This window comes from Pyrgilauda ruficollis, unplaced genomic scaffold (assembly GCF_017590135.1).
Source record: "Pyrgilauda ruficollis isolate IOZ18807 unplaced genomic scaffold, ASM1759013v1 scaffold15, whole genome shotgun sequence".
NCBI lineage: Eukaryota > Metazoa > Chordata > Aves > Passeriformes > Passeridae > Pyrgilauda > Pyrgilauda ruficollis.
In genome coordinates, this window is record NW_024513654.1 from 11,364,036 (window position 1) to 11,382,804 (window position 18,769).

Here is an 18,769-nt window from a genome sequence, read left to right on the forward strand (position 1 = left end):
TGTAGTAGTAGTAGTGTAATGGTAATTTGGATAAACATGGGGCAATTGATAGATTGAAGGTCTTAAGTGTAATTGCTTTCCAACTTTTTCTCTCCCTACCCTCTACAAAAGCCAACCAAGCTCTTCAAACACTGTGCAATGGTGTGTATAATAACCTCATCTAGAGACAAAGCATGCAATTCTATTGTAAGGAGAATCTATTTTATGCAGCAGAGACTCGTTAGGTGTCCAATGTACATTGTATCCATAATCCAACAGAGGCAGAACCAGATGTCTTATAATGCGTATCTTGTCCTTCCTTGCTGAGCACTGTCCATCTCTTTTACATCTAGTCAATTAATTTGTCACTGGGTTAGAAGCACCATATGTCAGCAAAACATTAAAGAAAACCCTGGATACTTCTTTCCTCCTCAGCAGAAGCTTGTATTCACAGGTTGGCATTTTTTAAATTTCTGAAATTTTACCTCAGTATTCAAAAAATAAATTTAAAAGATATAAATTAATTTCAATTAATTTAAAAACACCAACCACAAGAGTAAACCTATGTGAGTCACAAGGTGCATTTGCAGGTACTTCCATCTCTACACATAAGAAATCAGAAATGACCAAGAAAAAAATATCAGCACAAATTCATAAAGAAAAAATTTGTCTTCTGTAATAGATTAAGTCAATTCATTATGACTGGGTTTCTTTAGCTCATCCCAAACTGCCTCCCTTCACATTTCCCTCCATCCTCACACCAGGCTGCCATCACAACACACACCTTACCATGGTTGTGAGGTTTTGACATCAAGGAACAAATACACTGTGAGGCACAGCTCTTCTTCTTGAGGTGAAGGAAGATCCATAAAATCTCTGTAAACCCACGCTGTTAAGCCTCCACTGGTAAGAGTAATGTACCTGTGCTCAGATCAGGTCTAGGCCAGTAACAAATCTTTTTATGGGACCCTTCCACCATGAAATTCCCATGGAATTCAGCAGACGTTTGACTGTAGGACTGAGCCCATAACATCAACAAGCTTCACTGGTTTATGACACAAACTAAGCCAAGATGATGGTGGAGAGATGATGGCACATTCATTTTGTGTATGTAGGGCATGCTGGGACACTCAGGCTGAGGATTACAGCTAAATTTCAGGCATTCCAAAGAGAATTTCAAGACCTCTGTGAATACTTGCTGTAAAAATTCTACAAATAAAATGGCGTATTATTTTTAGAATAGCCCTTCTTGTCTTAGGTTTGTTTCCCAGGGGATCTCTGAGGAGCTCACAGATCTGTCTGTAGCCCAGCCATGACAGTAATTTTCTTCATCCCTAAGTCTCTCACCTATTAATTTGGAGAGGGAAGGTGGGGAAGTAAGTGGTGCTTTCCCCTAAATTTAACTAGGTGCTGTCTCAGCCATATTCTGTACTTCTCCTGGCCTGCTTGCTTTACAGCAAATTGAGAAAAAAAAATATTTTCTTCTGTAGAAGACTGGCTAGCATTTGGCAAACTTCAGTTGATTGTGCAGGATCAGGTGGTCACGAGTTGCCTCCATCTTCAGCAAGAAGAATCACTTTTGCCAGCAAAACCCAACTTCAAAAGAAGCTGCTGCTGCTGACCAGCACAGCACCATTTGCTTTTCCATGTGAGAAGGACCATCAGTACCATCAGATACATTCCCAAAGTGGCAGCAAGGCATTGACGGCCATTGACAGGGAATGGGAAGCATTCACCAGTCCCAGGCTGGAACAGAGCTCTAAAGATGTGACCTCATTTTGTGTCATCCTGTCCCCCACCATGACACCAGGAAATGGCACATCTTGTTAGTTAGCCCAGGGTTTTATTCTGAACCAGAGGTGATGGATGACCATACATTTAATGAAGATGATTTCACAGCAGAAATAGGCCCTGCAGTCCCAGCTTCCTCATTTTTATCAGTTCTTTCCAAATAGATAATTCAACAAATTTACCTGGCAAAGCAGTACCCCAAGAGCCTTCTCCACGAGACCCACACAAATCCTATCATGTACCAAAAGCTTTCTATCACATGAATTACTGAAAAAAAAAATACAAAACAAAACAAAAAAAAAGGGAAAAAAAAAAAAACACCAAAAAAGTCCAAAAACTTTGCATCAGAGTAAATTTAAATTATGCCAGCTCCTGCCTCCAGCAACTGAGGTAAAGTAAAAACTCCACAAGATAAAGATGTAGTGCAAAAGTGTGTGATGTAATATATGGCAGCAGTCCCTAAAATATTCAACCTAAATAAAAATTCTAATTCCAAAACCTTTAAGCAGTAAGTGGTGAAGGCAATATAGCAACCATGCAAGCACTCCATAGTTCCTCATGGCTTTGGTGGGGATAACAAGTCAGCCAACGTGCCATGGGGGGTTTCTTGTTTATTGGCACTATAACCAAAATGCCAGGGCTGTGCAGAACTCCAGAGACATTTTGTTTATGATGCCATGGAGCAGCAGAGCATCCTCAGGGGTAGTGATTCCTCTTCATAAGTGTTAAACAGGACACAGAAATCTGGATTAAATACATACACAGACACACATATCTAGCCATAGTCATTTTCACTGTATAAGCCCTACATTTATTTGTTGTTGTGTATACCTAGCAGTAGCTGCTGGCTCAGGACGTCTATCTTTGAAAGTTTTATGAGGTAAAGAAAAAAAAATTAGCATATGGTGACCTTCAGAAATTTTATAATAACAGAAGAAAGTTGCCTCCAGCACTGTGAAAAATGTGCAGTATAAACTTTCTCTGTAAACACTTTCCAAAAGCTCCTGCTCTTTCCTGTCTATTCCGCATCCATCAGCAAACACCCTCGCAAGGATGCAGTTCCCTAGAACAGCTCCTCTTTTCATTATCACCTAGACACTTCTTAATCTCACCAGTGTGAGGTTTTTTTATTGGATGTATTAATTAAGTTTAAAGAGGACACTGAGGCCCTTTCACAGTGAGGCAACACTAACACTGTGCTAGATGTTTTGGGTTTTCCTGTGAAAACCACCAGCTTGAAGGAAAGGCTGGGATAGTCTCATCTTTGGTGAAATCTGCATCGCCCAAACTGGTCTTGTAACTTATTTCTCCAGATGATAATAATGCTTCTCAAGAGCAATTCTGTTTCCTCTGGCACAGAGCAAACTGTACCAAATTGACTGGCATTTTCAAAACAGCTTAATGAGAGAGGAAAGAAACCTTGGAGCACCTCGCAAGGTCTTCACCCTTGGCTGCTTTTTGCAACAGCAAGAGCTAAATGCGGCAATATCACCGTCTTCCAGGAACAACAAAGTATGAACAACAAAGTATGAACCTGGAGTGCAGCTGCAACTTATTAGTATTATTATTATTGCTAGGAACTGTTACTATCAGATCTTCCCTCATAAGGGTGTAGGAAAACAGTATTTTTTCCAATGAACAAATAAATACATATGCTCCTTTCAACTTCTGAACTCTGAGACACAAGGTTAAGAATCTATCCAAGGAAAATGGCATGGATGTGTCTTGCTGAAATAACAGCTACAGCTACCCTTCTTACTATTGACATTACACAAGAGTTTACAAAATCATTACTCAGAGTAGCTCATTTAATCACAGTGTTTCTACTTTACATTGCAGAAATCAATTATCTCCTATTCTACATGTGTGAGCAGAAATACACACACACATGAAAGTGAGCTGTTCCTTGAAGGTGAGAATTGCCCCTGACATGACATGGATTGATGTAAATATTCCAACTATTTTCACAGTGCCTGCAGCTTGACAGCTGGGTTGAAGAGAGCTCTAAACAAACCTTTGTTTTGCATTCTAGTAGCAGTTTGTCTTGAAGTGACCTGGAGGAGATCAGAAGTTGATAAGATACAAATCTTATCAACAAGGTTTCTAAATATTCTAAGTGAGTAAGTACGAAGCAAATGATGAGGATCCTTTTACTGTATAATAATTACTTTATGCAGGGTTCTAAGAAAAAAAAAATTAAGTCTCTTCTTCAGATCTAGACTATTTGACTTAAAAACCTCTGTATTTTAATGTCAGTGTAACAGCATATATTTCAGCTATTCAATAGCCATTTAGATTTTTAAAATTTTAGATTAATCAAAGAAGAATTATCATAGCTCTGTTGATAATGATTAGCTGCTCCTGCAGGTGACAGCTTGGGATGAGGATTCCCAGTAGACCCAGCTTCTGTTCTCACTTCAGACTGATCTGACAGATGACCTTGAAGGGTCAGAGGGATTGCAGGGCTCCTTCAAGAAACATCTATTTTTAAGTTAGGCACCTACATCTCTTTAGTCACCTGCTTGACTTAGATCTTTAGATTTCCCTGAAAGATGAGAGCACTTTGCTTCAAGTCCTTCGGTGTTCTGGAATTGCTACCTCTGAACAGCTGTCTCAAAGTCAAGCCACCACTTAAATCTACAATACCTGTCTAACAAGGCAGTAAAGCCTACATACATCTTTTTGACAGGACAGCAAAGTTCCCCTGCATATGTCAAGTACCTCAGGGAAGAAAAGACTAGTCTCCTGCTACACTTTGGAACCTATTAAGAAATAATAGTACATCTAAGAAACACACAGCAGCAGTTCTGAAATCATGAATGTTTTAATGCATGGCTTCTTTCAGGCTCACTGTAATTAGAGCCGAGACTCTGCTATTCTTCAAGGAGTTCTGTTTCAGCTCCCCTTGCCTGCTTCTTAAAATTCAAAGAAACTGAAACAGGACTAAAGGAAAGGGAAAGACAGTGGATCCCAATGTCCATGTAAAGGCAATTGCTATGCTCAAGTGTCCCATTCCCTGTTTAAGATTGCAGCTGTATCTGCTTAGACAGGCACTGGAAGCCTTGAGCTCTGAGCCTCCATGAGGTGCAGCACTTGGCTGACTGATGCACCCCACTTGGCAGAGACTCTCCCTACTGAGGTTCATGGCTCCTGTGCACTCAGCAGCACATTTCTGGATGTCTCAAAAGAAGAGTGGAGAAATGGGGTGCTTTCTACACCTGATTGTGTACCATTTTAAGCCAACCTTCCAAAAAAAAAACCAACCAGCCACAGTGACTCTGCCTTCCTTCCTCTAACTGCTGCAAAACAGCCGTAGCTGCAGCATCTTTCTGCATGTGTTCCCTCAAGAACAGCACCATTCACAGTAAGAATGAAAATAAGAGAACTAGAATAGAACAAAATTTGTCTGTCCCTGTGCAATTTCTTTTCTTTGTAGGGTTTTGCTGTTGTTACAGCAAACTGTTAACTGTCATACAGGATAATAATCCATCACTGACTGGGATGCTGTAGATTGTCCATATCTTGCTCCTGAGGGAAGAGCAGAACACCTCTCATCTTAACACAAGAACACCTGCCAAAGGGTGAATACTAAAGCTGTACCTCTAGCTTTGGGCCATCCTATAGAACATGGGCTTGTGGATGTTTTGCTACACTGCTCCTGCACTCCTGCAATATTTCAGCTCCTCTAGCAGATTCTGGATGGCTGACAGTCAGTATCGGATTGCTACAGCACTGCAAAGTCTGTGCGCTGCAATGTATTCAGTCAGCACAGCGAGTCATTTATTTTCCCTTAACAAGATAACTGGTTGATTAATATACTTTACCCTGAGGTGCACAGCAGATTTATTTCCTTCTCAGATACATGCTGAACACAGGAATGAGGAGTAAACAAGGTTGTTTTCAGTTGTTATTTGCTGGAGCAATTCCTGAACTTTTTATCCAAGCTTTTTTCCTAGCAAAGTAATGTTGAAGTTAAGGGCAATTCTGACTAAGAACTTTAGGATTGGGTCATTTTACAAAATATTTTTAGTCCAGTGATACAAGGTATCCACGCTCAGGATTCTGGGTTCAAACCAAACATAACGTATTTGAATAAAACACTTTGGTGATCACTGTTTCTGTTTTGGTGATGCAGATTTCAGATGACAGTGCTGTGTCTTAGGTTCTTACATGGCATTGTTGTTTCAGTATATGAATGGTATTAAATCTTTATTGTACACATGCTGAAGAACTGCTTCCAGCCAGGGCAGTGATCCTCTTCTCATTCTACAAGAGTTCTGGACACAAGGAGTGTCCAGGCACTCATGAGTTGGCAACATGAGTTGCCAAAATTCACTAAAACTCCTTGAAGACACAGAGGAATGAAACTCAGTCTCCCAGTCCCCCCATGCTGGTGGCTGTGTCAATACTCCTGCTCCTTGCTTTTCAGAAATAACAGGCCTGGACTACACCAGGAGGTTACAAATGTGGGAGAAAACTCAGAATAAGCCACAGTGTACTTGAAGACAGCAACCTCTTCAGGCATGCTAAACTTTGTGGACTTGGGAGTACATGTATTAGAATGCAGGACACAAAACTATGCTCGACACTCATCTATGAAGGATAGTAATTAAAACAATCTTGCACAATAAAGAGGGATGACATCTGATGACCCACTAGAGTTCTCTTTCAAGCTCAAACTCAAGTAAATATATCAATTATTTTAAAAAACTTGTAAGACAGATTCAGCATTCATGTATGCTTGCCATCTATAAAGCCTAAAGGATTTTTACTCTGCCAGCAACTTTCTCAGCTTTGTAAATAACATCTGAATATTTCTGACCAAAACATCATCAGATGAGCTAAAAATGGTGCAGATCCCCAGAAGTTATTTTCTCAAATAAACTTGCACCTTGCTTCTGTCCAGAACCATTTATCATGGGAAATGTGTTTTGTTTATGAGGGTGGGGTAGTTTCACAAAGAGTCAGTAAAAATTCTCTCTTCCACTAAGAAAACTGTTAACCAAAAGTATTTTGTTTGCTCAATAGGTAATCTGCTTTGCTTCCCATTTCTCAGTGCCAGAAATATTTGCACTATTTTTATTGGAAAATTATTTTCTCACCCTAAAGAGCAGCCAATTATCTCCACTTGGTGACATTAAAGTGATCAGCATACTTCCTACCCTTTTTTTCAAATCCTTGTTTAAACAAACATACCAAAAAAAAGGCTATTTTTCTGGGAAGACTTTATTCTCTTCCACTTGATTGCAACATATGTGGGAGGAGGGAAAGAATCTAAATGTCAGTGTGTTTTTAAGAGCAGTTTATCATGCTGTAAATTTCTATAGCATAGAACATCTTCTAATTCTAGATGGACTGAGATTAGAAGGTCTAAAATAAACTAATGCACCAAGAAGTGTATTGGAAATATGCATAAATACAAAATCAACTCCTTCCTGAGGAGAGCTAGGGCAAGAACTGGACATTCCTCAGATATCTATTAAATTATTAAAGTCTACACAAAACTTTCAGGTAGGTATGTAGACCATCAAGAGACCTTCACACAGGTGACTCATACCTTTCATGTTTTTGAGATGTGATTCCTTACTACATCATCACAGGATTGCATATGAGCCCTGGTAAATGGCACCAAGATTTAACACAATTATCCTGCAATTGGCTTAGTGTGAGTGGTTCTGCCCTACTCAGAGAACGCTGCTGGCTACACAATCAAAATTTTAAGAATTAAATAATTAAATTAATTGGGAAAAAAATATCAGTGTTAGAAAAAAAGACACTAGAGATACTCTAATTGCATGGAAAAATCATCATGCCAGACATAGAACTACTGAAAGACATCAATCTTTCAATTTAAAACCAGTATTAAAAACAAAACATCTCCACTTAGAGTCAAAGCTAAAATCCTAACTCAAAGTCCTACTTTAGCAATGAACCTTTCAAACACAACAAAAGGAAAAGAATTGCACAAGAAGGAAAGAATCTAAGAGTAGTCCTAAAGGGTGACTTGATCCATATGTCACTTCATACTGCACTGGAGATTCCAGTTCAAATAAGTTTCAAGGTATTGGACTGAAATTATTTTGATGGCACTAATTCAGTAGATTGTTTTGCATCATAATATTGAGCTGGTAGTGAGATATTTTTTATCCATCACAAGTTAGAACTGCGTTGCAGCCAGAGTTCATGGGCACACATTATTTTTTCATATGAAAAAAGAACAGAGCTTGTCTTTGGAGTCTAAATCAAGGCTTTTCTTACTGTGTGCCTTTGACACATCCGCCTAATTCTGCATGACACTGGGGAAGTAAACTTTTTCTTTATGATTCATATCCAGCTGAAAGCCAAAAAGTAAATGTTAGGCCTGAGTCCTTATGGTATTTCCCATTTCTATATTTCAATGCAAATCCCTTGAAATTCCAGTCACCAACTTAGAACTGGAGTCATAACCTCAAACCTCACACTCCACCCGGTACTGTTTTCTTTCTCTTGTTCCCTGAAGGTACATAGCAACACTTCAGGTTTTTATAAGGAAAGGAGAGCATTTTTCTGCCTTTCTCCTCCCCCACCCCTTCCCCCAGAACCATTTGATCAATGGCTAGAAGTTTTGGCAGCTTAGGTTTCTCAGTCAGAATCATAGAATACCGTGTTGGAAGTAAACCTCAAGATTCATATGGTCCAACCTTTCTTTCATTCCCATTTGCTTATATTGGTGACCATCTATGAGAGCAAACAGTAAATTTGCTGTCCCTTTAATGAGACCACTCCTGCAAGGGCTTTGGGATTAGATCTTGACACCTTTTAAATCTCAGAATCATTTAATAGAAGGTTGTAAGGGGACCTCAAGGATCATCTGGTCCAACCTTTCTCAGCAAAAGCACCATCTATCCAAGATGGCCCAGTACCCTGTCCAGATGGATCTTAGAAGTGTCCAGCATTAGGAAATGCACCACTTCCCTAGGGTGATTATTGCCATGCCTTCCAAATGTTCTCATTGTTACTAACTTTCCTCTTGTGTTCAATCAGAATTCCACAGGAGTAACCTGTACCTATTACCCCCATCTTTGCCATGTAATTCCTTGTAAAAAGAAAATCTCCACCATCTTTTTAACCACTCTTTAAATACTGGAGCATGGATATACAGTTTCCCCTCAGTCTTGTTTTTTCAAAGCCAAACAAATTCAGTAGTTTCAGACTTTCCTCCTATGGCAAGCTTCCCGGTCCTTTGATTATCTTTGTGGCCCTCTTTTGGACCCACTCCAGCCTGTCCATCTTTTCTACAGAGCAGGAACCAAAACTGAACACAGTATTCTACGTGTGGCCTGACAAGTGCTGAATAGAGTGGAATAACCTCTGCCATGATGCCCTTTTTGACATTACCCAGCACCCTCCTGCCCTTCCTTGCTGCAGCAGCAGAATGTTCACTCATATTGAGCTTGTTGTCCACCAGGATGCCCAGGTCTCTTTCCAGAGAGCTGCTGCCCAGCCAGGTGGATCCCAGGCTGTCCTGCACTCCTGCATTGAATTTCCCAGCTGTAAGACCTTACACTTGTCCTTGCTGAACTTCACTCTTTTAAAGCATTGTTGCTATTTCACTTCTCCTATCTAACAGTGGGCCAATATTTTCTGTCTGTTTTTGCTTGCTGTTTACATACCTGAACAGCTCTTTTTTCGTGGTTTTTGACAAGTCTGGCCAATTTCAGTTCAGTTAGTGGTGCAATTCCTTTGTGCTGATCTGTTTATGCCAGCTACTGCTTATGCAATTAGATGCAATTTTTCTGGCAGGAAATTCTTCTGCCATTCAAGAGCTGCTATAAGCTAAATCAGAAAAGTGGTTTTTTTGCTGGTAGAAATGGGGCTTTTAAGCATAGAAAAGGCTAGAGCTCAATATACTCACCCTTTTAATTGAGGGCTGAGAGAACTGCTAGCTTGAGCTGTAAGATAGGGTATTAATCGAGTGCTTCCAAGAGGAACTCAAATCCTCCAGGAAACAGAGATAGAAAAGCACCAAGTCCTACTACACTATAAAAAGCTAAAAAGAAAATTTCCCTTTTCATTTTTGGATGGAAAATCCCTTCAAAAGGCTGACTTCATATATAAACGGAAAAGGAGCAGTAAAGAAAGGAGTACATTTTGGCAGTGGATTTTGCAGTTCACCTGTAAGTTTCAGTGCATACAAAGCACTATCCCAAGCTACCTCTGCTGAAATCTCTCTAAAGACAAGATGACAGAGGAACAATAATGGGCAGGTCAAAAGAAACTTTTAGGGATTCTACAGTCATTAGCTCCCTGAAGTGAATTGCAGTTATTTTTTATGAAAATAGACAATTCTGCCAAAAAAATTCTCAGTTCAGACTCTGTACCCTACCTGCAACATGCAAGTAGTTTATACTCTCAAATCCTAGTAGAATCTACACTGAGCACTAAAAACAAATAAATGTCAAATTTGAGAGGGTAAAATAAATCTCTGCCATTTTGAATATGCAAAGATAACACCTAAGAAAAAACTCATCTGGGTCTTATTAATACAAAAATAAAGGTAGGGGATAGGAGAGAATTCTCTTATTTTTCCTAGCAGGTTGTCTGATAAGAAAATCTCTTAGTCAGCATTTAAGCACACATCTCTTATGTGGAAGCCACTTCAGCACTGAAAGGAGTAAAGAACTTAGAAGAAGCATGCCTCATGAAACTCCCAAGCTAGGGAAAGAAATTATTTTTCAGAAGGACTAGGCTCCCATAAAGTGGGATGAAAAAAAAAAAAAACCACAGGATTAAAAAAAAAATAAAATTATATAAGGAATGGGGGGGAAAGGCATAACAAATACAGGGAAGCAAATCCCCAAGCTTCCCCATTTCTTGGGAGAAAACTTTGATTTCAATAGCTGCCAACCTGCATAAACCCACACGGTAACACACTGTTCTAAAGCAGATTTCTTTATGAAACTATAGTACCAGCTCTGAGAAATAAAGATGGTTATGTATATGTTCAGACACTATAGCAACGAGCACCTCAAACTGGATAGAACAGCTCTACTACCAACTTAGCACAAATAAAATAAAACATCTGCCTATTTTGAGTGTTTCGCTACTGAATTGAGTCATGTCTCTAATATATTCATTCACACACCAGAACAAGAATGGAAATTATTTTATTCCCTTTTTACTTGATGTGAGGCATGCAAAAGCTAAGTAGTCTGCCAAGGTCACAGAGAAAGTCTCTTGCTCTCCCCTCCCTGTATCTCACAATACCTGAAATGGAACAGGGCTGGAGACAGCAGCATCCCTTCAATTCCTCCTACTCTCTGTCACTGGGACAGTCAGTTCTCTGCAGGGATTGCAACTTAGCTCAAAACTTGGCTCAGTGCAAGGACTTGTGGGTGCTATCTGGCTGTAATCTCTGAGTCAGATACATGAGCTAATCATGCCTTTTGCCCTTGCACTCTTTGAACTATGAGCTCAAGACACAGGCAGCACAGCATCACATCCTGACTGCCCAGTCCTGGGCTTTCACTGCTGACAACTTCAAACAATACCTATGTACAGAAAAACAATGCTTTCACTACTACACGCAAGGCTTAAATAAGACATTTGCCTTTGCCTCCCTGAACAAATAATCTAGATTGCACTTTCTTTTACATTTACATTTTACATTTATGAACAATCTTCTGAGATGACTGACAAAAGTGGTAACTGACATATAATGTGAATCTTTATGCTGTTATCCATTCCAAGACATGCAGCTGAATAAAATTCTGCTCAGTCAGACATAAAATCAAATTAGAGGAGTTCGCTCTGAAGAGAAAGAACTAAATTTGAAACAAATAAAGCAGTGCATAATTCACTTTTAATGGGATAAGTTCCTAAAACCACACTAATCATAATCCTAACAAGGTAATACTTTCCACTGTAAGTTTACCTCATCACTGCTCAGTACACAGCAGAACAGAGCTTCAGTCACAAGAGGGATTTGCCCCACATGCAAACTGAGCAACTGTATTTTTGCAGTCAGGAATTGCAGAGCACTCCTGTTTATTAATAATTATTCCTTGTGGCCTTACAACATATCATTCATCCCCCATGTGTTCACAAAGACCTTCACCCATCCGTGAGACCTCCTGGACAACACACAACATATTGCTCCACAAAGCCCTGCAATATTACTCAACAGTTTAGAAAAGAACCAAAAACGTGCTCTATCTTGACTGCACAAATTCAGAAGGAAGGTAGCAACTCAGAGAGGAAAACTGGCTATCCCTGAAATAACATTTCCTATGTTTGGAAAAAAATGCCATTGGATTTTTATTGACCATAAGTATTCAAGACCTTGGGTTTGGATCTGATTTTTAAGACAGCATTTTTCATCAGCACAGCAGCTCACAACTGTGAGAATGCCTGAATTAAAAGAGAAAGTATGACCACCTGCTTTGCAGCTACTCTTCAAGGTAGCATCCCAGGATGACCATATTTATCTAATATATGAGAGCTGATACCTTATAACCCAAGATGCTGTGGTGACAGGGCACAGATAAATCAGAAACAAGAAAAGACTTCAGTAATTTCTCTAACAGAGGAAACTTTTACATTTTTATTGAAATGTTCAACTCTGAAAAGCTGTTCTAGCGAAACCCAACATTCAGCATGCTGCATATTCACTATCTCTCAGCAAATGTCTGATCCAAAAAATGTGCCCTGATGACCGGTTAAGAGAGATTAAGGTGAATTTTTGCATGAGATTTTAGAATCAAGCTGGGTTTTTCCCATATTTTCAGCAATCTAAATTTTCTGACTCAAACACAGCAAATCATTCTTTTAATCACGTAGCATGGATTGTAGCTTGCTTCTACATCTGCCTCAGTTTTAAAGAAATTACAGGTTAGAAACAATGAAAAAGCTAATAAAAAGGATATGATCAAATGCACATCAGAAGCAGGTAAAGTAAGCAGATGCTTTTCTACATGAATCTATATACTGTGATATATCCAGCTGAAACCTTGTTCCCTGCACTTTTATTTAAAAGACCATTTACCAAAAAGTAAAAAAGGAAGACAGAGCTACAGTGCATACAATACAAATGGAATTATTTTTCCCTTATAAAAACATTACGGCTCTGCATGAGTATGCAGCAGGGTGAAGACCCTACAAATCAAACTGCAGGTTGCTGACACTGGGCTCAACCATTTCCTCACATGGGTTATTTCTAAACTCTAAAGTATTTAATATTATTTAATAATATTTAATATTATTATTATTTTTAATACTCAGTGTTCAACACACAAGGTTTTTTGTACTCTGTTTCATTAATACACTTTGATGTGAGGGAATTTAGGCTACATAATATGCACAATAGACACAGATACAAGCTTCACCTTAAACAAATATCCTATTTGCTAAAATGATGGCCACACACACATAGAAGAAGATTATGTATGGCAAGCAAGAGATTAAGGGCTATGCCCTTGTCACAGGGCAAGATGTGAATGAAGATGACTGGGGTTGAGGAAGTGTGACTTATGCAAGCAAACATAACACAGGGATAGCAGTGGTTCTCTGACCTAATAAGTTTGTATCCTTCAGTCTGCAGGCTCCAGCTCTGAGTATGGGGGATGTTCTGCCAAGTAGGCACAGGCCAGTCATCAGCAATTCCCCCACTCCTGCAAATGAGCAGTAACTGAGCTGAGCTGACTTCAGGAGAGACCCATATTAAAAAGATGCTGAATGCCTTTAAGCATGAAGGGCTTACCAGGATTCTTTTTTAAAAAAATAGGAAAAAAGAGAGAAGAACACTCTCAACATACAAATTATATTGAGGGAAGAAAATTTAAAATTCCTGAAATTGGAGCTAAATTACTGCTGTTTCCCATAATTCTAAATTTCAGTCAGGATCAAATCCTACACTACCCTTCAAATACTTCACTTCAAATACATTTCAAATCTTTCAAACTGCCCAGAAGGTGGTCTAGTGAAGACACCCTCCTGGTGTGTGAAACTCAGCTCTCTCCAGAAAGCTGATGTGATTGTTCTGTTTATTTCCTTCTGCTGGAAGTGATCCTTGGGCTTGCTCCTTCACCACAGCAGTTTGGAATTTGGTAACATCAGTTTAGTAAGTTATTAGCAAGGGGTTTGTTTTGGTGAGTATTAGGGTATGATTTTACAAAAGAGATACTACCATCATACCAAGGACAACCAGTCCAAAGGATAATGAAATGCCTTGTACCAGGTTATCCAGACACTCAGCAGAAGCAGCTCTGCTAGTACCCTTAATTTGTGATAATTGTGCCAGTGAGCTAATCAGTAGCCCTTAGAGCCCTTCACGGGAACAAATTTGGGTTGGTCCTCCATCTCTGGTTACCTCCTCATACCCACATCCTGCTATGAAAGAGCCCTTTTTCAGTCATGGTGAAGGACTCAAAATGCTCTGGAAAAACAGAAAAGTGCTCAGAAACATTGATGTTAAATCCCTGAACACAGTGTGGAGCACAGTATTTTTGGCCTTCACTGTTATTTCTCCAAGGGAAACCTTCATTTCAGCATTGTTACACAGGAAATTGGTGCCTGAATTAAGAACACAAAGGAACTCATTAGCAATTCTAGCAATAATAATTAGATTTTATATAGCCAAGCCCTGTCTTAAATCTAGAAAAATAATAAAAAAAAATCACAGAGTTGCCATAGAAGGACCATTGCAGAGACAGAAAGATTATACCAATGGCTAGTACAGAAATGTAAGCTCAAATACCTACTATTTCAAAGATTTTTTTGTGCAGGCAACTTAATACCTCTATATCTCAGTTCTTCAGCTGAAAATAGCAAAATGGGAGCATACTAAGGATAAGGCCAGATATGCAATAGAGACTATCTAACAGAACTTGTTTTGTGCATGTGCAAAGCACAGTAAATTGGGAGCTATTTTTGCTACATTTTACGCTGTTGCATAGCACTAAAATGCTGTCAGTGAAATAAAGATCACATTTTTCCAAGCAGAGGAATAATACACCATAAATTACACTCAAACGAAATTTCAGATCAATGTTTTCCCATGAAACAATAAATAGAGACAAACCCTGTTTTGATATGATCTGCTGAGCTTCTTCTCAAGACAGAGGGAGATTCAGGTCACATTTTACTCTCCAGTGAGTGATACCCAACACAGGCATCAAGACTATTTGGGTATTTAAAGTGTTAAAATCACATCTAGAGCCGGTAATCTCTAGCTAGCCCTACAGTCACCAGAGAGAACAGATTAACACCTCTGGTTAAAGCCAGAAGCCTCTGGAGTCCTCCTCTGTTATATTTGATAGCAACATTTGCACTACAGGAATACACTCTTTCCTTCATTCTACAGCATAAATCTTACTGTTATCACTGGGGTTAAGGGACATCTGATACAGTTTAAAAAAAGATAAGCTATCACAAAAAAGTTTTGCAAAGTTCAGCACAAAAACCTTGAAGTCAAACATGCCCCAGCAAGTAGCATATCTAAATCACACAAACTCTTTAGGATTCCTCCTGCCAAAAGCCAAGCAAAGCACAAATGGAATCAATCAGGAATTTTCCTTCATGTTCTGGTCATAGCATACTTGTTTAAACTGACACAGAAAAACCTTTCAAATAGTCTAAGACTGACCTGAAGACTAATCTATAACATGAATAAACTAAGGCCAACCTTTAAGTGCATTTTCCAGAGCTGACCAGGTATCAGTAACCAGAATATAAAAATCAACTAATCTGATGCTTTTTGTTCTCTTCCAGTGAGTCACTGCTGCCATCTAAAGCTACCTAAAGGGCATGCAAAAGAAATCCAAAGTTACATCTAAATAACATTCAGGAAGCACATGTCAGTAGACAGAGAACACAGAGTAAGTCAAATATATTAATGAGATGCAATAAAATAGTGATGCTGCAGTACCTGAAGGAGAAATTCTTTCTCTATCACTTCACCTGTCTTGCTGATAAGTCGCTTCTGTAGTCTCTGAACTTTCAGAATCAGTTCATAGGTAGTGGGGTCGCTGGCCTAGGAAAGAACAAAGGAGTCTCAAAAATTATACATTATAACAAGTTACTGTTTCTTTTTTGCAAATTAAAACCATATCTCAGTGTTCAAAAATAACAAGCATAAAAGGGGGGCTAGGAGAGGACACATTCAGGTATTTTTTTAAAAAACTGTATGTATCCAAGCAGTCCTGGAACTTATTATCTCTATTTTAGCAGCAACTGGAACTGTCCACTGACAAATTAAGACCAGTGCAAGTACTTCCTGCTGTTCAAGAATTTCAAACAGTGCCAATTTAATTTTTAAGGAGAAGATTTTTCTATTTAAAAAAAAGGAAGACTAACTTTAATTTAGACTAATTTAGTCTTTAAACAGGTGGAGAATTTAAGAGGAACAAATTTGGGGGGTACACTGATGAATTATTATGGGGTTCTAAAGTGCCCATACATGTGAAATCCCATTCTTCAATGGAATTAAATGCTTAAAATGGTGACAGAGTGTTTGCACTGTACTGTTGCCCTCTACCTACACAGCCCATAAGAACAGGAGCTAGTAGCTGTCTGTCTCTCCATCTCTTCCTTTTCATTCTTTTGGCATAGATAGAAGCTGGAGAAAGCTCTAAGAAGCAAAGAAATAATTCTGTAAAGAGGAGCCAGCCCAGCTTACTTTCCCAGTACTTTGTGTCTTCTTGTTGGATCTTCCAGTGAAGGGCAAACTCTGACTGCAACTTTTCCTCACTCAGGGACTCATAACAGCTCCCTCCCATCTGGCTTTTCCTGTCTCATGGGGTGTCTCATAAGGATTAAACTCACACTGCAGTAAAGGCTCCAATAAAGTCCAGCTCTTTTATATTCGCTTGAGCTTATAAGGAACTCAGTATCTCATTATTCTTAATCTTTTGTCTGATTTTATCTAAATTGACTAATCAATTCAAGCATAACTAGGACACTGACACAGATACACATGCAGTGCTCACAACACAACAGATCTCCTGAGAAACCAGGCTAAAAAGTAGACCAGTCCTCATGATCCACTCAGTCCTTGATTTTTTTTATAGCACTGCCCAAGCACGGTGCCAATTTGGGACTACTGTAGTGATATGAGAGTGTTTGTTCATTAGGAATTGAACCAAAACCCCATCAGGATTATTTCATATGGATCTTGCCATCTGCTGGCCTCTCTGTGTTCCAAATACAAACCAGTTACCTAGAATGGAAAGACATGATTTCCCACTACCAGTCTCTTCATACATTCATTTTCCCGTCACTGGATGTTTTGACTGGCCTGATTTTTCTTTGTTACAAAGTGCTGCTAGAGTTTGTACCTAGATGTGTTTAACCTAGTTCAACATCCTGCATTATATCTCCCTTCCATGACAAAAGCTAATCACACCATCCAACTTTAAGCTCAGCATGGAAAGATCAGAAATTTACTATCACACTAGTAAGCACAGTCAAAATATTCAGCTTTGCTTCTGCAGGGACAGAGCACATTATCACTCAATATTAGACAAGCTAAGCAACCCAGGCTGGCATCAGATCAGAGATCCATGCAACTGAGGAATCTCAGATGGCACTGACTTACATCAAAAATATCCAGTGATGCCAACTGATGTTCATATATTTCATCTATGCTTGATGGATTTTTTATTTTTCCCCTTCACTTGGCAGGTTCAAATCATGAGAAAACTCACATTTGCTGTTTATGTAAAGCAGTTGAACTCACATTACCTGGAATGACTATCCTTGTGAGTCCACCACTGTTTATGTGGAGGACTCTCTGTTTTTTTCTCAGATGTAATTTACCTTCTGACTTCATATCTGTCCATTCTCCAATCTACCTATTCTATTAGCCTTTCAATTACTGTCTTTCTTCACATATGCATTCCCATATACATCTCTCTGCTCAGTGAGGCTAAGATTGTATCTTTCCCCTATCCTCTTATTTCTCACCATCCATGTTAAGGAATCACCCCCTTCTAAATTCACCTAATGATTCTTATTCCCTTTAGCACTTCACTGTCTCTTTACAAATCTCCCTGCAATTTTTCATTGAGAAAGTGCCACAAAAATAACACCGATTGTATTGCGCAAGGAAAGCATTCAGCAGGTAAGGATTCCATTTGTACAATGGAAATTTCAGTCTGCCCAGTCCCTCCACATCATTTGCATAACAGCAATTGAAATAGGCTTTTGCTGGGTCACTGATGTCATAATAGGGGCTTTGGAAACACAAAATCCTCACACATCACCTCTAATTTTCTCCATCTGTGAACTTGCAAGGGCTTCTGCAGCTCTTCTTCCAAAATTTTGCACCGAGTCTGTTCCTTTAACAGTTCCTTCTGCATGTGATTAAACTCCCATCTGAAGACCAGCATAAAATAGAAAGAAAAAACACGCCAAAAATACTTTGATGTGACCAAGGCACTAACATGGACATTAACAAATCAGTCTCCCATGCACTATGGTGCACAGGAAGCACTACATGGAAAGCACAAAGAGGCACTTTGCCACTGCAGCAATACTGTGATGGCAAAATGTATCAACAGAATACCACTGAACAGGTGGAACCATAAAATAACACACTTGGACCTCTTTTCTTGCTTCATTAAGAATAGCTCAGAAAAGAGGCTCCCAGGGAATCTACTCCACAGACTGCTGAACCTCACTCTTCACATCTTCCCATGTACATTAAGGCCAGAAGGACAGTTAGTTCATAAACCTACAAATCAGTCATGGGTCATATCCAAGTTACTCCTGTGTTGAATCTAACAGGTTGTGTTTGAAAGGTTTTAAATGTACATGGCTCACACAATCCATCAAATAAAGCACACTCTAGGACCTAAGTAAGATGGACACCATGCCTAAGAGAACTGAACTTTGATTTCTTTTGTTACACCTCCTCAAGGAATTTCAGAGGTGACTTGTTGCTGAATTTAAAATTAATTGAGCACTACCAAGATTCTTTGAAAACTAGGCTATTATGGTGGGGATAGGGGGTTTAAGAGCAGGA

At 39.2% G+C, this 18,769-nt stretch overlaps 1 protein-coding gene across 1 annotated transcript in view; it reads right to left on the bottom strand.

The window, feature by feature from the left end:
- CFAP58 (cilia and flagella associated protein 58) overlaps positions 1-18,769 on the bottom strand; it is a 56,691-nt gene that overhangs the window by 7,640 nt on the left and 30,282 nt on the right. Inside the window, exons 14-15 of the mRNA XM_041461514.1 lie at positions 18,009-18,120; positions 15,674-15,778 (exon numbers count right to left, since the gene is read on the bottom strand). Coding sequence (XP_041317448.1) covers positions 15,674-15,778; positions 18,009-18,120 — 217 coding nt within the window. The remainder of the gene's footprint in view (positions 1-15,673; positions 15,779-18,008; positions 18,121-18,769) is intronic.